The sequence below is a fragment of the Leptopilina heterotoma genome, unplaced genomic scaffold, assembly GCF_015476425.1.
Source record: "Leptopilina heterotoma isolate Lh14 unplaced genomic scaffold, ASM1547642v1 Lhet_185, whole genome shotgun sequence".
Lineage (NCBI taxonomy): Eukaryota > Metazoa > Arthropoda > Insecta > Hymenoptera > Figitidae > Leptopilina > Leptopilina heterotoma.
Genome location: NW_025110904.1, coordinates 251,862 through 273,674, shown reverse-complemented (window position 1 = coordinate 273,674; position 21,813 = coordinate 251,862). Strand labels below are relative to the sequence as shown.

At 27.4% G+C, this 21,813-nt stretch overlaps 1 protein-coding gene across 1 annotated transcript; it reads left to right on the top strand.

Annotated features, from left to right (window-relative positions):
• The first annotated feature begins 14,047 nt into the window (after positions 1 to 14,047).
• LOC122500433 lies at positions 14,048 to 14,920 on the top strand. The gene has a single exon (XM_043609354.1). It carries the CDS (start codon positions 14,048 to 14,050, stop codon positions 14,918 to 14,920), a length of 873 nt encoding a protein of 290 aa, XP_043465289.1.
• Positions 14,921 to 21,813: the final 6,893 nt, after the last annotated feature.

The following is a 21,813-nucleotide window of genomic DNA, read 5'->3' as shown; positions in this document are numbered from 1 at the left end:
TGTCAATGACTTTTTACATTAATTGAATATTTTTTGAAAAATTTACTTTTATTTTTTACAATTGGTTATAAATACTTCAGGCTGTGTCTACATGCTTGCGTTCGAACGCTGCGTTTTGCGTTGAATAATGAGACAGAGAAAGAAAGACATATATTTCTATCCTTCTTAAACTAACTGCTCAACGCAAAACGCAGCGTTTGAACGCAAGCATGTAAACACAGCCTCAGGAGGTGTTTTCTGAAGTCATAAGGTGTTAAAAAATACAATAAAAAAATAAAATTTTTTAAAATTCTAAAGTGTAGTAGTACCTTAAATTATTATTAAAAATTAGGATTTTGGTCATAAGGTGTTAAAAAATTATAATAATCGTAAGTTTCCTTTCCGTTAGCAAATTATCTGCATTCATTTGTTTGTTTTGAATATTAATTTTTGTGGGTTATTTTTATTTTTTTTAATGTCAAAAAAAAAAGAAACCAAAAAACTCGTTTTATTCACTTCACAAAATTAACAACATTTCCATTACATATTTTTTATTTTCCGGACTTTTTCCTAATTTTCATAAAAAATATTTACTTTTTTCTTATCCTGCTAATAAATTGAATTTCTGCTACGAATTTTATTATTCATGAAAGAATTTAAAATAATTTAATTCTTGCGAAGAATTTTATAAAAATTTTAAAATAATTCATTTCTTTCGAATAATTTTATGCAAATTCTAATTTAATAATTTAAATAATTGAATTGATGAAAATTTTTATTATTCATGAAAAGAATTGAATTTTTACAAACCATTTTTTAAATAATTGAATTCTATTTGGAAATTTTATGAAAATAGTAGATATTGAAAATCATTAAATTGCGAAAAGTTTTTAAAGATAATTAACCCTCACGGGCTCGAGCCGGGTCCCTCGGACCCGGAGGAAAGTTTTTTTGATCTACTTCCGGTTAAGAAAATATTATTGGAAAATCAACTTCACATTAGGCTTGGGGACGTAAAAACACACATTTTTCATCAATATAAACAATTTCTTATTTATAAAATATTCTGGTAAATTACCTTTTAAGTCGAACATACGTAAAAGCTCAAGCCGGGTCCGAGGGACCCGGGCTATGAAAAAAATTTTTAAATTTGCAATTTTTATGCAATATTGGATTTATTTATGGTCTTTTTATCAATAACTGCCATAATAAGTGATAACATATGCTTAATACATCGTTAAATTTAATAGAACAAAAAATACAAATTAAAAAAATCTTGTTTAATAAGTATGTAGTTCGATTTATTCAAAATGACTCATTAAATTTATTAAACAAATTTTAGTTATAACTTGATTACTTTTTAATATTTAAAATTTTTTATGCAATTATATCATTAAAATTGTATTAAATATGGAAAATATGAAGCACTTTGCTATTAAATTTTATTTTTTATTGCATTGAAACATCCGGGTCCCTCGGACCCACCTTGTGCGCGCATTTCAAAAATCGAACTCGAGCCTGTGAGGGTTAAATTTTACAAAGAATTCTATTAAAAAATTTGTCAATAATTGAATGTCTGTGGGAAATTTTATTAAATTTTTTTAACTTAGAATGTTTTCAGGACCTTAAAAATTTTCAATGTTTTCAGGACAAATTTATTTGATTAAATTTTGTTGAAAATAATAATTAAATTCCTAAAAAACATTTTATTATTTATGAAAATAATTGAATTCTTGCAAACGATTTACTAGAATTTTTTAAAATAATGTAATTTTAAAGAAGCAATTTATTATTTTTAAAAATAATTGAATTTTGAAAAAAATTTTATTAAAATACCTCAAAATAATTGAATTTTTGGGAGTAATTTTTTTATTTATCTTTAATAATTGAATTCTTTCGAAAAATTATTTGTGTAAATAATTGAATTCTTAGAAAAATTGTTATTAAAATTTTAAAAAATTGAATTATTTGAAAAAAATGTAATTAAAACTGTAATTAAAACAATTAATTTCATTCGAACAAGTTTATTAAATTTTTGAAAATAATTATTCAATTCTTTCATAGAATTTAAAAAAAACATTTTTTTAAATAATTTATTTTTGTCGAGGAATTGAAATTAATTTTTTAAGAATAATTAAATTTTTGAGCAATTCAATTGTATTAAAAATAATTGAAATCCTGCTATGAATTTTATTATTTATGAAAATAATTGAATAGTTTTTAATTTGAATAGAATTTTATTATAATTCTCAAAAATAATTGAATTACAGAGAAGAATTTTATTATTTTTGAAAATAATTTAATTATTGCGGAAAAGCTTATTAAAATATTTAAAAAGTATTGAAGTTCTGTAAAAAATTTTATTATTTTTGAAAGTAAGTGAATTCTTTATTAGAATTTTATAAACATTGTTTTAAATAATTTTTTTTTTCGAAATATGTGACCTGGACAGTGAAAAGGGACCTTACGTGCGAAAACAAGTTTTCGAGAAAACAGCAGTTAAAGTTTAACTTAGAAAAACCCTTGTAACTTTTTTAAATATTAATATTTTTTAATCAATTTAGGCTTATTTTCTTCACCGTGGATCACAGTATCAAAATAAAAAACATACAAGTAATAAAATTTTTTTAAAAATAATTGTTTATATAAATTAATAACAAACTCCCCAAATATAGAAAAAATAATCTAAGTTTTCTAACTTGCAACAATAAGTATAAATAAGTGATACATGTTTGTAAGGGTTTTCGAGGCCGCTGATTACGAATATGATGTTAAATTAACAATTTGACAGTTGACAGCTGTCAACTTCTCTAAAAAGTGATCGTTTTTGTAAAAAAGACAGTAATAAGGTTTTTGAGGTCGCTGATTATGAATATGATATCAAATTTGAATTTTAACTGTTGACAGTTGTCAAAGAAACTGTCAACTTTTCTAAATAATAAAAAATTATCGTCTCCGTTATTTTAATTTGTATAATAACAAAAAATCAGTTTTTTCGTATTTTTACTCTTGTTTCTTTTGACTTAAAAATTTTTTTTTTAAAACTTCTAATCAACTTATGATTTTTTGGTTTTCACCATCTTAAAGAGCGTTTCAAACCCTATCCGAATCAACAAAAAAGTAAAAAATGATTTTTTGACGCGTAAGGTCCCTTTTCATAGACCAGGTCACATATAATAAATATTATGAAAATTTTATTATTTAAAATAATTGAATTCTTGTGTGAAAACTTTATTTGTGAAAATAACTGAATTTTTCGATTATTAATTTAAAATAGTAATGAAAATAAGTGAAATTCTTCGATGAGTTTTATTATTTATGAAAATAATTAAATTCTTGCTTAGAATTTAATCAAAACTTTTTTTTTAAATTGATTTTTCATGAAAAATTTTATTATTAGTGAAAGTAATTAAATTATTGTGAAAAATAAATTGCATAAAATTTTGTTAAATAATTTATTGATTTTTTCGAAATTTTTTTGAAAATTAGCGAATTTAAAATAGTGCAAATTCTCTAAAAAAATATAATTTATATTCTTTGTTCAGAAAGTTGAAGATTATTTTTAATTTAGGTATCAAATATCAATTTTTGCGAAATTCAATTTACCTCGTACAAGAAAGTTTAATTATTTTCAATTTTAAAAATCTGATGTAAAATTTGAAATTAGTATCAAAATTTGTTAAAGTTTTTTTATGTACTTTGAAGTTTAAAAATATAATATAATTTGAAAATTTAATTCTAATTAGTTTTTCAGTTATGTGTCATAATAAGTATTTCTTTAAAAATTACTTAAATTAAAATGACTTGAAATTGTTTACAATAAACAGTGCAATACAACATTCCCGCGCGCTTGCGCGCGGATAATTTGGCTAGTAAAAAAATAAAATTTTTTAAAATTCTAAAGTGTAGTAGTACCTTAAATTATTATTAAAAATTAGGATTTTGGTAATTTATGGAAATTTTCGCGTAAATTTATGGAAATTTATAAGGTAATTTATGGAAATTTATAAGGTAATTTAAAGAAATTTTGTCGGTAATTTTTAAAAATATGCAAAGTATAAATCACAATTGAAAATTTTTATTTCGGTAATTTATGGAAATTTTTGCGGTAATTTATAAAAATTTTCGTGGTAATTTATGGAAATTTATTTAAGTAATTTCTGGTAAACTTTCCTGAGCTATAGGTTTTTTTTATTCCTTATATATGTGGCACCATAACACTACATTTGCACTAGGTTCTTTGTAATACGAAGGTCGGTGGAAACTGAGACCGGTGGGAACTTTTTAACCAACTTTATCTATTTTAATTTTTTGAAAAAAGTGTAATTAATTTTCAATCGGTTTAAAGTGAATCTCATTCGTATTGACCAAAACAATATAACTACGCTTTATTTAATCTTTTTTATAAATAATTGTTTAATTTGTGGTAAAATATTTAAGGGTCGGTGGAGGTCGGTGGAGATTATTTTGTGATTCCCTTATCAAATTTCCAACTTAAAATGAGTGGAAAATGAATAAATCAATTAGAACATTGATTCTTTTTCCTGAATTAACTTAAGGAAGTTATTTTTTGTGTTTACAAAAGTAATTTTAAGTTAACATTTGATTTTCATTTAAATAATTTACTTTTTGTTAATATAATAATGAATAGCATCCAAATTTGCTGTCAAGCATAAACTGAAAAAAAACATATATAAAATGAATTTTTTCAAAAATTTTTTTTTATTCAACTGTACTAAAGTAGACGATACTAAAATGTCAATAGTAATTGTATTTATTATTGCATATTACTAAAATTATTAACTTTTTTTCTAAACTTCCTGTGGGGACAGGTAAAAATTTGACATTTTCAGCCTTAAAAACGCTTATTTATGAAAAATTATAATATTAGATACAAAATAGTAATTATTGGTTTTTGTTTCTAAACATATAGATAACCTTTTTACGTTGGAATTGTAATAATATATGAAAATTATTTATTATTTTTCCATTACAACATGAAAAAACCAAGTTCTGCGCTACGCGGAGAATCACCCGCATGTTAAGTTTTTGAATTCCCCTGAAAATGGAAAATAAAATTTTATTCTAAAAGTTATCTATATTGTATATTCAACTATTATTCTTGTTTGAAATAAAAATAGTTTTCAGGGGTTTTGACTTTTGTGTATTTTTTTTAAGCACCATACGATTGATTCGAATAAAAGCCGTGAATACATGAAAAAGTTGTCCTGATCCTCGAAATACGGCAATGCTTGGGGACCACGATAGCGTTGCCAAGTAATTAAAACTGTAGAGGATGAACGGATCTTTGGCTCGGTTGAAAAATGCGGGTCCATTTTACGGTGAAAATACGAGAGGAACTTTCTTGCCAAAGAAACCAAATCCCGTATTGCTATTGCACTTTTGTTCTTCCTTAAAATGCTCTACGAATTTAGTGGATTGCTGTTTTCGAGAACTTCGATTACATTTTACTTTGACGAATTTTTCACATATTTTTTTTATTTATTGTCTGGTTTTGTTCAGTATTTTTGATTTATTTTCGTGATCTTTAGATGGTGAACTTAGTGGTCAGTTGCGTTTCCTTAAAAATTTTAAAAGTAAAACATTAAAACTTAGTTAATTTGTTAAAAATCTTGTACATCTGTTCTGTTTGGTTGCAAGAATAATTTCTTGACCATTATTCATATTAAAGCACAATTAATATGTATAACTTAAATGGTGACAGAAATATTTAAAAAAAAGTAAGATTGGTTTTCGTAACTTCGGATGAAAATTTAATTTAGAACTTTCAGTATTTACCCAAGTAGAAATGTAATACTGGCATAGTACTGATCTTGTACTGACTGCCAGTATTGCAGTACTGACTCCAGTACTAAGTCAGTACTGGGAAAACCCTGGCTGGTAACGCTGTCCAGTACTGATTTTTACCGGCGGTCAGTATAAGCTCCTTATTTAATTATTAAAGCATGGGGAGTAATTTATTCAATACTAATAATTATTATTAGTATTAATTATTAGAATTCCTTTTATTAAAATAAGTTTTAAAAAAATATTTTTCTTATTTTTTCATTATTTATTTAAATCTTATTTATTTAAATTAATGACTAAATTATTATTATTACTGGTTATTAATTATTTAAACTTATACTTTATGTAACACTGTTAAGAATTATACGCAAAACACTTAAAACTAAGACGGAAAAATATCGCACGCACGGGGGACCGAACCCTAGACCTCGAGGACGCAAGTCGAATACACATACCGCATAGCCACGCAAGCTCGGGAGTTATCTCGCATAAACTTCCTTTTGAATTGTGGGACCGATATATACAGTGCTTTAATAATAAATCCACTGCATATTATATTTATTTCAAGAAAAATTATTATACATATATCTTTATATACATTTTATCAAGTCATTATGTAGTAATTAATAGATACATCATAATAATATGGTAAAAATTATTAATATAATTATTTATTTATTATTTATAATCTAATTATTTATTAAAATAATAATAAAAAAAAATTTATTTAAGAAAAATTTTTGTTAAATAAATAAAAATATATATACAGCTTTAAAAAATAAAATTTTTTTTATTATTAATAATACGTAATAATTCTAAAAATAATTAATTAATAATAATTTATTATTATATTATTAAAATATATCTATTAGTTAATAATAAATTAACAAAATGTTTGATATTATTGTTGATGAATAATGTTTTTACAAATCTTTGCAAATATTTTAATTGTTAATAAATCAAACAATGTTTAATGTTTAATTACATTATAACAAATTTTGATTGTTTTTTTAACTCCTTCGCAGTACTGATTTAGTGTTAAGCCAGTTTTCTGCCAGTACTGATTTTAGAACTTTTCTAACTCCGACATAGTACTGATTCGGTTTTGGAGTCAGTATACTCCCAGTACTGATCGGGTTCCGAAAGTCAGTGCCGACGGTCAGTACTGAGTCAGTACCATGTCGGTGTTTAACTCCGTCCTAACTCCGGACATTTCTACTTGGGTATAAATTCATTAGCGACAGGTTAATAATAAATCAGATTAAATTGACCCATTTTCATCTCGGAGGATTATGAGATCTATCTAAATTAAGGAGAAATAATTAATAAATGATGGATTCAAAACCATCTTTAGAGAAATTGATTCTGTTAGTTTTAGGAAAATACGTGTGAAAGGAAGAGCGGACACGTAATTGATATTGTTGGATAGGTAGAATTCCACTTTCATTCTCGGTTGACATAAATGGATGAAACCACGTATACTCTAAGAGCTGGCTACATAAAAATGCATGTTATAAGGTACATGAAAGATTAATATTTATATAGGTTCCATTTGAGTCCCCGAGTACCGAATGCGAAGTCTGCCTGCGCGTTCTGGACGATTAAGCCCGCGGACTGACGGTCAAAAATGATAAATTTGATAAGGAAAAAATATGATAAAGGTCATGGATAAAATTTATAAAATTTAAAAGTATTTATCACCAGTAAGCTTGTAAAATTTTGGCAGACAATTTTCTGGACGACAAAGGATTGGCAGACAGTGTCAAAGTTGCGTTATCTGTAGTGAAAAAATGATGATAAGAGTCATGGATAAAAATTAATGGAAATAGTTAATGAGCTCTTATGGAAGCTATATGTCAATTGGCAGACAAAAATTCGGATGATAACATCGAGACAGACAACGATAAAAAGCGCGGTTCCCATGCGATATCGTCGATTTCGCGTTATTGCACTAAACATTTAATTTTTGAAAAATGTGAAATTTTTTGCGCTTCATTAATTTTTAAACATAGTTTATAAAAACTATAAATTATATAAACATATTTTAATATTATTATTATTATAATTATTATTTATATAAACTTTTGAACGAATATAATTTATTTTAACCTTCGCGCTACCGGATGGCCACCCAGGGTGGCCAAGCAATAAATAATGTTGTAAATCTGCTCGATTTTTGCATCAATCGAATCGCGATTTTAAGTCACTGAACAAAATTTTATCTACTTTCGAAAAAGAAAAAAATAAAATTTTTTTTACATTTCTTCTTGTTTATTTATAACAATTAAAAAACTATGTTCAACACTACTGAAAAACGTTCGGATGTTATTTTGTATATTGCAAAAAAATAAAAATGAAATCATGAAAGTTTCACAATAAAATTGTTTTATGTCAATAAATACAACATATTTTGATGTTACAATGAATTTTCTATTTGTTTAAACAAATTATTGTTGTTATTTACCAACTTTTTACAGAATGCACTTAGAAAGTTGCAGTTTTTTTCTAATTTTGCAATTTATTAATCTTATATGATCACAAATAAAGAGTAAAAATTGAATTATTATTTAAACAATTTTTAAACAAATTATTGTTGCTATTTACCAACTTTTTACAGTATACACCTAGAAAGTTACAGTTTTTTCCTAATTTTGCAATTTACTAAACCTTATATGATTATAAATAAAAAAATCAAAATTGAATTGTTATTTAAACCATTTTTAAACAAATTAATAATTCGTTTATAAATTGTAATATGTAATAATATAAGGTTTAGTAAATTGCTAAATTAGGAAAAAACTGCAACTTTCTAGGTGTATTCTGTAAAAAGTTGGTAAATAGCAACAATAATTTGTTTTAAAATTGCTTAAATATTAATTCAATTTTTACTCTTTATTTGTGATCATATAAGATTTAGTAAATTGCAAAATTAGGAAAAAACTGCAACTTTCTAAGTGTATTCTGTAAAAAGTTGGTAAATAACAACAATACTTTGTTTAAATAATTTTTTACTAATATTTATGATTCGTTTCAATAAATATTTTCCTTAATTTATTGATTTAATACTAAGTAACGTTAAAAAAAGAAAAGTTTTCAACAATTTTCTAATCTCTTTGTTTATTTGAAAATTATATGTTTTTGCAATAACAAATTTTTTAAACAATTGCAATATGCATAAAACCTTTATTAAAATTATGTTAATATGTTTTATAAATTTCTTCCCAATAATTCAATTCTTTGCATAAAAAATAATTACAATTTTTTTTTATAAAGTCGCTTTTAATATAAATTAATGATTTTATCACTCGGTCATCTTTAATTATTATAAAACATGAAGACATCGATTGCTTCGAGTCGAAGACTCGAAGTGATCGAATTCTTCATGTTTTATAACAATTTTTCATAAGTTGTTTAATTTCAAAAAGTTTGAATTTGAATCTTTTGAAAAATTTTAATTCCTATGGAAAAATAATAAGTAAATATTTATTTAAAAAATAAGTTATTGATGTTTTTCAAAAAATTTGAAAGAAATTTGTAAATAAATGTAACAGAACATTTTTTTGACTCAAACTTCTTCCTTTAAATTAAAAAAAAAAATTTTTAATTTCAGTCGCATTTTACTTTAAAAAATCTCAAAAAAGTCGATTAGTCGCATTTTTTCACAAAAAAGTCGAAAAAAGTCGATAAGCAATCGAATCCCAGGCGCGAAAGACCAGTGCTGACGATGGGTTGAAACTTGACTGAGTCTTGAACGCCCAGCGTGGGTAACCCAGAGTTGAAGCAGTCTTTATATCATTGTCACTCAATATTGGTTCAGCATGGGACACCAATGTTCGTCTTATGCTCGATTTAACACTCGGTCAATCTTCGTGAGTGGAGCTTCAACATCCAGTCTTTATTCAAGCTTGAATCAATCTTGATAGTTTATTTATTACCGTGTGCACTTAACAATATTAGATATAAATACTTATAAATTATTTAATATTAAAATATTATTTCTGATAATTTTTAGTAATTTTTTATACTATTTAAAAATTATTATTATTAATTATTATTAAATAATATAATAAGTATTATTATTATTGTTATTAAGATATCAATTGGTAAATAAATATTAACAATATTAAAGTCCGTATTCCGTTTGCATATATATATTTTGTCTGTTCGCATTTAGTATGTCTGTTCGCTTTTAGTATGTCTGTTCGATGTTAGAGGGAGCAAAACGCCCCCGCTGCGAGGGCTACTTGGAATTGAGTCCCGAGCAACCTTCACAGCAGGGGTCTGCGAGGGCTACTTGGAATTGAGTCCCGAGCAACCTTCACAGCGGGGGTCTGCGAGGGCTACTTGGAGTTGAGTCCCGAGCAACCTTCACAGCGGGGGTCGCTTGGACCCTCAAACCCTCATTAAGGAAAACTGCTAATGACTTTTTCTATAAAATATAAATTTTTTAAATAGTAACATTTTTTATTTTTCATTAACATATTTAAATTCCTTACTTTCTCACGATTTTATACATATGTTGTTTACCAAAAAAATATTAAAATTTAAAGATTAAGTTAAATATTTATTTAATAATAGGTATGGTTTTTGGTAGAGTTAACTTCATTCTATGTATCTGGAAAAATAATAAATTTTTTAAATTTTAACATTTTTTGGTAAACAACATATGTATAGAATCGTAAGAAAGTAAGGAATTTAAATATGTTAATGAAAAATAAAAAATGTTACTTTTTAAAAAATTTGTATTTTTATAGAAAAAGTCATTAACAGTTTTCCTTAATGAGGGTTTAAGGGTCCGAGCGATCCCCGCTGTGAGGGTTTCTCGGGACTCAGTTTTGACTTGGTGTGTCGTATGGTGGGGGAAGGCTTCTTTCCCTCACGGGACTAACTTGGTCATCACTCCTTGTATGTAGTGTAGAGAGTTAACAATCGTGCTTCGTGAGTGGTATATTCATTTTTTGAATATATCACATTACTATTTGATATACTTTTTTTATTTTGGATAACATTAGATATTTTCTTTTCTTTTTTTTGTATAATTTCTCTACAATTTGTAGAGAGTTAATTAAAGTGTTTCGTGAGAGGTATAGTTATATTTTTTTAAATATTATATTATCATTTGATATAGTTTTTTTTCATTTTGAATTTAAAGGATAAAGAAATTGACATTTTTTCTGTTTTGAATAACATTTTATTTTTTTTATTAAAAAAAAAGAAAAGAAATATTGTATAAAATTGAAATTTGGATATTGGATGAAATAAAAGATAAAAAAAGAAATATTGGATAAAATTGAAATTTGGATATTGGATGAAATAAAAGATAAAAAAAGAAATATTGGATAAAATTGAAATTCGGATATTGGATGAAATAAAAGATAAGAAAAGAAATATTAGATAAAATTGAAATTTGGATATTGGATGAAATAAAAGATAAGAAAAGAAATATTGGATAAAATTGAAATTTGGATATTGGATGAAATTGGAATTTAAAGTATTTAAAATTTAAAGTGGATTAAAGAGAAATATATATATATATTGGATGAAATTGGAATTTGATGTATTTAAAATGGATTAAAGAGAAATATATTGAATGAAATTGGAATTGGACGTATTTAAAATGGAATAAGGGAATATATTGGATAAAACTGGAATTTGACGAATTTGAAATAGAATAAATAGAATATATTGGATAATATTGAATTTAGGCTTATTGGATATATAAATTGGATGAATTTGGAATTTGACGAATTTGAAATATATTAAATAGAATATATATTGGATAAAATTGAATTTAGGGCTTATTGGATATGTATATTGAATAAAATTGGAATTTGACATATTAAAAATGAATTAAATAGAATATTGGTTGTTGAATTAAAAAACATTGTTTTATGGGTTAAATATGATTTGATTGGTTAAATATTGATATGTTGGTTAAATAATTAAATATTGGATAAAATTGGAATGTGGCTTATTTGAAATGGAGTAAATACACTTTATTAGTTCAAATCTTGAATATTGTTTTATGAGTTAAATATTGGTTGGTTTGTATTAGTGATATAGGAGACAATGATTTTGTAAGAATTGATGAAATTGTGATGTAGAAAATATAAATTGGGAAAACGTAATTATTATTATCAAAACCCACAAATTGGAATTAAAAATAGATTAAGAAGAAAATATTGATTAAAAAATGTCGAGAATAGAAGGTCATGTTAATTTAAGTGCTACAGAATATAGAGAAATACTTAATAATAAAGATATGTTAAGTGATAATCATATTTATGAATTTGGAAAAATTTTGGAAAGAGAATCAAATTCTGTGTTTAGAATGCAAAGTACTTTATTTGTAAATGAAGATCTGCTTGAACATATTAGACCTATTAGAGTAGGCAAAAAACATATTCAAATACTATTTAGTGGTCATAATAAGAGGGGTCATTGGATTTGTACGTATTATGATGGAGTAAGAATTTATATTTTTGATAGTCTTAATGAAAAATGTCTGAATGAAGATCAGTTGAATTATTTAAGTAGATTATATCCTTTTAAGCTACCAGTAGTTTTTGTTACTGTTGATCAACAACCAATGGGTAGTGTTGAATGCGGAGTATATGCAATAGCATTTGCAACATCATTATTTTATAATGTTATGCCAAACACTGTTAATTACGAAAGCATAAATAACAAAATGAAGCAGCATTTAAACAAAATATTTCAAGATAATCGTCTATGTCAGTTTTCAGAGATGAGAAGATCGAATATGAGACATTCGATTGTAGAGTGTGATTGGAAGCGTCTTTTGAATTCTGAAAAAACAAATTCTTATAATTTTTTGAAGACACACCCTTGGAATAATGTAACTAATAATAAAATTGTAACAATGGAGCAGTCCAAGGCTAAGTGTTCTTTGAATCAAAAAAATGATAATAATTTTAATTTAATTAGTAATAATGATAATAGAGGCTGTATAATTGAGCACTCCAAAAGTAAATGTCTTTTAAATGAAGAAAATGATAAACAAAGATTGTGTGCAATAAAAGCTAAAGAAAGAATGAAGAAAGTAAGGCAGGAAGAAACGGAGGAGCAAAAAATAATTAGGAGAGAGAATGACAGGTTAAGAAAACGTAGTAGACGAGAAACAGCAACTGAAATTGAAAAGAAAAAGCTCCAAAAAATAGATTCAGAGGCTAAGCGATTTTTGAATGAAAGAAATGATAAGAGTTGTAATTCTACTAGTAATAATGACAATAAAGGTTGTATAATTGAGCACCCCAAAAGTAAGTGTCTTTTAAATGAAGAAAATGATAAACAAAGATTGTGTGCAATAAAAGCTAAAGAAAGAATGAAGAAAGTAAGGCAGGAAGAAACGGAGGAGCAAAAAATAATTAGGAGAGAGAATGACAGGTTAAGAAAACGTAGTAGATGAGAAACAGCAACTGAAATTGAAAAGAAAAAGCTCCAAAAAATAGATTCAGAGGCTAAGCGATTTTTGAATGAAAGAAATGATAAGAGTTGTAATTCTACTAGTAATAATGACAATAAAGGTTGTATAATTGAGCACCCCAAAAGTAAGTGTCTTTTAAATGAAGAAAATGATAAACAAAGATTGTGTGCAATAAAAGCTAAAGAAAGAATGAAGAAAGTAAGGCAGGAAGAAACGGAGGAGCAAAAAATAATTAGGAGAGAAAATGACAGGTTAAGAAAACGTAGTAGACGAGAAACAGAAACTGAAATTGAAAAGAAAAAACTCCAAAAAATAGACTCAGAGACTAACGGTTTATTGAATAAAAAAAATGATAAGATTTTTAATTCAACTAATAATAATGATAATAGAGGTTGTATAATTGAACAACTAAGGAAAGATGGAACAGAGGAGCAAAAAATAATTAGAAAAGAGAATGATGGGTTGAGAAAACGTAATAGCTCAGAAGCAGAAATAGATTTAAGAAATAAAAAACAAAAACTTACCTTAAGAGTTGCAATTATGCCTTTTGAAAATTTTGATGAATGTAAATTTGAACAAAATTATTTGGGTTTGTTGAATGTTAAGTGCGAGTTTTGTGCTGCATTACATTTTATGTGTGAAAGACCACTAGATAAAAAATTTAGTAGTTGCTGTCATAAGGGAAAAGTAAAATTAGATGATTTAAATGATTATCCGATTTATTTACGTAATTTATTAAATGATTCCAACTTGGAAGGTAAAAATTTTAGGGAAAATATTCGTTCTTATAACAGTTCTTCTGCTTTTGCCAGTATGGGAGCTAAATTAGAAATTCCTAAAGGGTATGGTCCTTATGTTTTTCGTATACATGGACAAGTTTATCATAATACATATGCTCTTCATCCTAATGATGGTGACAGTTTAAAATATGGTCAGCTGTATATTCTTGATACTAATGAAGCTGTATTTGAACGATTAAAAAATGAATCGAATAAAAAATGTTTACCATCATTACTGGAAGGAATAGATAAATTATTAAGAGAGGTTAGTCCATTTGCAGATGCCTTGAAAATGATGAGAGAAGTAGAATTAGAAGAAGAAACTAGAGCGAAATTGGAAAATAAACCTATAAGGGATATTCAAATGTGGATCAAACGGGATAGATCATTAAATCAAAGTAAATTCAATGTACCATCTTGTAATGAAGTAGCAGTTGTATTTGTGAGTGAAAATGGTGAACCTCCAGTGGATCGTGATATATGTATACATCCAAAAGGTTCTGAAAGTATTCCCATTTCTATTCTTAGTGCAAACGCTGATCCTATGATATATCCTTTAATGTTTCCTTCAGGTGATTCAGGATGGACTGTAAACATTAAGCAAATTAATAGTGTTCGTAATGTTATTGCTTTACAATTTTATATGTATCGCCTTTCTTACAGAGGAATGTTTAATCCATGTACGCAAATGGGAAAATTAAGTCAACAATTTATAGTTGATATTTGGTCAAAAGTCGTAGCTGGACGCATAAGTTTCATTTATAAAAATCAAAAACAACTTCGAGTAGAAATGTACTGTGGATTAATGGATTATGTACATAATAAAGCAAATAGAGAAAATGTAAAACCAGGAAGAATAATTATTTTACCATCAACATTTACTGGAGGACCACGTTCGTATCAATAATCTTTTATGGATGCCATGAGATTAGTTCAAGAATTTGGAAAACCTGATTTATTCATTACAATGACATGTAATCCAAAATGGCGATAGATTAGAGAAAATTTGTTGGAAGGTGAAATTGCGTCTGATCGACCGGATATTGTAGCTAGAGTTTTTCAACAAAAGGTAAAATCGCTTATGAGTGAATTAAAAGATAAAAATATTTTTGGATCAGTTCTCGCTTATGTGTATGTAATAGAATTCCAAAAGCGTGGATTGCCACACATACATTTAATTTTATTTTTGGATAAAACTTTTGCGATTCGTGATGCAGAATGTGTAGATAAAATAATATGTGCAGAAATTCCAGATGAAACAAAAAATCCAGAACTTTTTAAAATTGTAAAACAATTTCAAGTCCATGGACCTTGTGGAAAGCAAAATATGAATTCGCCTTGCATGAATCCGGAAACAAAAATTTGCGTGAAACATTATCCAAAACCATTTTGTTCAGAAACAAATTATGATTCAAAAAACTATCCGGAATATAGACGAAGAAATGATGGTAAAAAAATAATTTTTTATAAAAAAGATGGAACAATTAAATGCACTGCAGACAATTCGATGATTGTACAATATAATCCGTATTTGAGTAAAACATTTGAATGTCACATTAATGTTGTAGCATGTGGTAATATAGGTGGTGTGAAATACTTATTTAAGTATTGTTTAAAGGCCATGATTGTGCAATAGTAGGTATTAAAGATAATAATGATTTAATGTTTACCAAAAAATGTTAAAATTTAAAGATTAAGTTAAATGGTATTTGCTTCAAATACTGCAAATATTGGGTCAAATAGCATTAAAGTGATTTAGATAAAACCTATGTGAAACAGTAAATATTTATTTAATAATAGGTATATGGTTTTTGGTAGAGTTAACTTCATTCTATGTATCTGGAAAAAATAATTAATTTTTTTAATTTCAACTTTTTTTTGATAAACAACATATGTATAGAATCGTGAGAAAGTAAGGAATTTAAATATGTTAATGAAAAATAAAAAATGTTACTATTTAAAAAAATTATATTTTATAGAAAAAGTCATTAACAGTTTTACTTAATGAGGGTTTAAGGGTCCGAGCGATCTCCGTTGTGAGGGTTGCTCGGGACTCAGTTTCAACTTGGTGTGCCGTATGGTGGGGGAAGGCTACTTCCCCTCACGGGACTAACTGGGACATCTCTTCTTGTATGTACACTGAAAGAATTTTTGGGGAGGCTGCTGACTTTTAATGTCCGAAATTAGTGCCCCTTCCTCAGGGCTCGCAGCTCACCTCAAAAAAGCGAGCATCTACTCCCGAAAGGTGAGCTGCTGCCCCTGAGAAGTTGCTGCTTACCTTTCGGGAGTAGATTCTCGCCTTTTTGAGGTTAACTGCGAGCTTCAGGCAACGAGCTCTAGCGGCACTAATGTAAAGCCTGCAGCCTCCCAAAAATTCTTTCAGTGTAGTGTAGAGAGATAACGATAGTGCTTCGTGAGTGGTATATTTATTTTTTGAATATATCACATTACTATTTGATATAGTATTTTTTATTTTGGATAACATTAGATATTTTCTGTTTTTTATATAATTTCTCTACAATTTGTAGAGAGTTAATTAAAGTGTTTCTTGAGTGGTATAGTTATATTTTTCTAAATATTATATTACCATTTGATATAGTTTTATTCATTTTGAATTTAAAGGATAAAGAAATTGACATTTATTTTTTTCCTGTTTTGAATAACTTTTGATTTTTTTATTTAAAATATAAGAAAAGAAATATTGGATAAAGTTGAAATTTCGATTGATTGGATGTTGGATGGAATTTGAAGTATTTAAAATGGATTAAGGAGAAATATATTGGATGAAATTGGAATTTGACGTATTTAACCCCTTGAAAAAATTTTTAATGCATTTTTATGAAACTTGGTACCCTAAGGTTTCTGGGATCGCTAATTACAAATCTGACATCAGTTTTTCGAAATTTAAAATGGCGGATCCAAGATGGCGGAAATTTTGTCAAAATTCGTCGAATTTGCTTGAAACTTGTTACTCAGGGGTTTTAAGGGTCACTGATTACGAATCTAACATTAGTTTTCCAAAATTCAAAATAGCGGATCCAATATGGCGGACAACGAAATAAAAAATTGATCAGATTGGCTTGAAACTGAATACTTGAGGATTTTCAGGGTCGCTGATTACGAATCTGAAATCAGGTTGAGTCGCGCAACATGAATCGAAAATGCGCTGCAACGCGCCCTCTTTTTTCTCAGTGCACTTACGAAAATATCCTTAAATCGCACACTGGGTGTGCGACACCCGGGGACTTTTAAGTGTGTTCTTTAAGCTGGAATAGGATATTATCTTTTTGAAAAATTATCTTATATTGCTCAGTACATCTATTTTGAAGGAAAATAGGTTTCATAATGATTTATTTAATATTAATAATTAAAAAAGAGTTTTTTTAAACTACTGAAATCACCTTAAACCAAAAACTGGGTGTCAGACAAGCAGAAATTTTTCGCCGCCAACTTCATAAAGTTATAAAATACACAAAGACACTTGACAGACTAATATCAATCACGAAACATGAAGTTAAGTACAAAATGTACTGTCCAATATCAACACATGTTCCATTTTTACGAATTTAAATGAGATATTATAGTAAAAAGCTAGAATATGGGTGTCGCACACCCAGGGTGCGGTTTAAGGGTTAATGTTAATATTTCCAAGCATGTGAGTCCTTAGAAGCATTTGGGATAAATAATAATTAATTATTTTACCCAATTAATGGTATATTAGTCTCAAATAAAATAATGATTTATTATGAATATTTGATACAAACAAATCTGTAGTTCTTTGGAAAAATTATTTTCTTGATTCAAATAAATATTTGAATTAAAAGAACATGAATTACTGAATCAAGCAATTTTCATAATAATTGATTTGAAGCAATATTTATTAATTTGAATTATTCCATTTATTTGACCTAAGTAATGCAAATTTGGTAAAAATAACTAAGTAATAGATAATGGACAAATAAAATATTTAATTAAATCAAACAATTTTTTCCATTTTTATTATTAATATTGATAATAATAGTTTAATATACCGACAGATTAGCTCAGTCGGATAGATGCCTCGCTTGGCGGTCGTTTTAAGGACCAAGGGTAAGTACCCTTGGTTCGCGCCCTTTTGGCTTGGTATTTTTCCGGCACGTGAGACAATCTGAGTGGGAGGTTTGACGTCGAGGTATAATGATGTGCACCGTCGATTATTGTCCGGTACACACCATTAGAACTCGACTGTCCATAAACCGGTTGTACTCAGGAGAGGTTTTCTACAGTTTCTCTCTCCACTGGCGAGAAAACCCATTAGACGGGTGATCCAGGCAAATGCGAGTACTCCTAATTTTTAAGTCGCTCTGTAGGCCCAAAAATTTAGTATTAAGTAAAATTTAAGAAATGTTTGTAACAAATGTTCTACGGTTGTAAAAACACTTGTATAGCCAAGATTGTAGGCTTAAGACGGGTGTATAAACAAATAAATTAAAAAAAAATAATAATAATAATTTAATATTAATAATACTATAAAGAAAAGGGCCCCACGATGGTCAGGGTTTTAATTTAATTTTCTACAATTTAAACTGTATAAAATATTTTTTGAATTGTATGTTGAATAAAAGTAGGGGAGGATGGGGCAAGAATAGTTAGTTAAGACCTTTTCGGATCATGTTATAAAAAATCAGTAAATTTTCGTTTTCTTTATTTTATTGGATTTAGACTATTTAATATTGATATCTGAAAGTAATAACAATATGTTCTGAACATTTTCTAAATTTCAATATTGAATAAAAATTCGTCTGAACTAGAACCTGAAAGTTAACCAATTTTCTTCAGACGAACACCAATTTCTTGGTCAATAAGCTTCATTTTTCCGTATATGTGACCTGGTCTATGAAAAGGGACCTTACGTGTCAAAAAATCATTTTTTACTTTTTTGTTGATTCGGATAGGGTTTGAAATGCTCTTTAAGATGGTGAAAACCAAAAAATCATAAGTTGATTAGAAGTTTTTAAAAAAAATTTTAAAGTTAAAAAAAACAAGAGTAAAAATACGAAAAAACTGATTTTTTTTATTATACAAATTAAAATAACGAAGACGATAATTTTTTTATTATTTAGAAAAGTTGACAGTTTCTTTGACAACTGTCAACAGTTAAAATTCGAATTTGTTATCATATTCGTAATCAGCGAAAAAAACCCTTACAAACATGTGTCACTTATTTATACTTATTGTTGCAAGTTAGAAAACTTACATTATTTTTTCTATGTTTGGGGAGTTTGTTATTAATTTATATAAACAATTAGTAAAAAAAAATTTTATTACTTGTATGTTATTTATTTAGATACTGTGATTCACGGTGAAGAAAATAAGCCTAAATTGATTAAAAAATATTAATATTTAAAAAAGTTTCAAGGGTTTTTCTAAGTTAAACTTTAACTGCTGTTTTCTCGAAAACTTGTTTTCGCACGTAAGGTCCCTTTTCACTGTCCAGGTCACATATAATTACGCACCATTGTGTATATCAACCTAAAAAGAATAATTAAACATTTTTTTATAATTTCCAGTCGCATTAGCAGGATTTTTTCGTGCCAAACTAGCTCTAACTATTCTTGACCCATGGGGGAGTACGGAACCCATATTTCAATTTTTTCTAAATTTTGTGAAACAACGTGAATTTAATTGAAAATAAATACGATATTCATGTTTAGCAAGAATATAATAAGGCGTGATTAAGATTACGTTGACATTTTAGAAAAATAGGTGTTTTATAAAAATAAACTCCTAACTTCGCAAATGGTGGCAGATTGACTTCTAATTTTTACTATCATCTGTTAGGGGTCGTCCATAAGCCACGTAGCCCCATTTTATGGGAATGTTGACCCTCCCCCCGTAGTACGCTATTACATGTAGGGGAGAGTGGGTCAAGACGGGATACTTAAGGTTTAAAGCGCAAAAAAACGAAAATTATCGAATATATACTTTATTATTATTTTTAATTATCATTTTTGGAAATCAGTCTTTCGTAAAAAAGGCGTACAAAGGCTATCTGTTTCTTAAAAAAGCTTATAATTAATAATATTGAAAAAATTGCAAATCTCCCCATCTTGCCCCACCGGCTGGTAAGATGGGGTACTAACAAAAAGCAACCTATTTCTGTCGACAAATTTTACAAGTAAAAGTTGCATCTTCATCTTCATGCATAACTGCAGTGAGCCCATTGGCCGCAGACAAAAAAAGCAGGCCAGCCTTCATTTGAGTCTAAATAATAACCATTACAATAGAGACAAGGTGTATTTTCCACTTTACCATCGCTAATTGATGATTTAACCTGACAAGCTTTTTTCTTTTTGGTCACTCTTATTTTATTCAGTCTTGATTTTAGTAGTTTTCTTAACTTCTCTTATTTCTCTTTTTTTTGCTTAATTTGTGAACCCCGTCTTGCCCTACTCTCCCCTACCCCATCTTGCCCGCACCTACGAAATTTAATAAAACGATTAATTACTGCAATTTACGATTCAACAAAGAAAAAAAACATATGCTTCTCTTCTTATGTAACCCTTGACAGTTAGAAAAAAATTTATACAGTTCATTAACTGTTATTATTAAATAATAAACGCCTCCTAAAAAAAGTGAAAAAATGACAAGAAAATCGTCGAAAACAGTTTTTTTAGTAAAACAGATAAAAGATTTGTTCTCGTGGCTTTTAGGTTTTATAAACAAGAAACTATCGTCTCCGTGCAGTATTGTGTAAAATATAATCGCGATTGGTTAATTCGTTTGTTAAATAGGGCCGGTACCCCGTCTTACCCGCTACCCCGTCTTGACCCACTCTCCCCTATTAGCGCCATTTTTTCCCTTTGTCGTAGTCAATTGCTTGACCCCCCTCCCCTTCAAGAGGTTACATGGTTTATAAATGGCCCCTTAGTGTTAAGACACGAAAATATCATGAATGTTTTAACGTTTAACATATTTCTTAGAATTGTTAAAATTTCGACATCCATTCTTACATTTGTGGAACGCTATCAGATTTAATTTTCTAAATATTATTAAAAAAAAGAATGAAATTAGTGTCAAAAATACTTAATTGAAGTATTATTGTTTCTGTTTGACGATAACTGTTACTATTTAGAAATATGATACAAACCTTTTTAAAAAAACGGTTTATGAGAAATAGTATTCAATATTATGATTTGTTTATTTTATGAAGTAGACAGAAAATTTTCCAATAATTGTTAAGTAATTACTATATAAGACTATGCAAAAATTATGCATAATTTGTTAATTTTTTTTTAAATGATATTGAATGCATTGGGTACTATTAATTAAAATTATTGCAAAATTTATTTATTTTCTTACATTATTTTTAAGATAATCAGGGTTCTTATGTTATGGCAGTTGCGCCCAGCAAGTATTCACGCGCGTTTACGCGCGTTTTTTTTAGCTAGTTAATATTTATTTAGTGTATAATATTTATATTAATTACATAAGATTCATATCAATAAAGTTAAATTATTATATATTATTTTTTTTCTTGCACAGAGTCAAATTATTATTTCAAAGTTCAAGAGTTTCGTTTATCTAAAAAATTTTCAGTGAAAAAAATGCTCATTAGGTAGTAATAAATATTTATGCCTATAGTAGTTTTACACTAGGTTTAACTGTTTACTGAATATTATCAAAAATATATTTTTCGTCAAACGCGCGCGACTAAACACAAATAACCTTGAGACTTTACAGCGCGACGTTGCGATTGTCGTGTTCCCACCATCCCATCTACTCAATGCTTTCCCCTCATGACGTCACAGGCGGGGAGTG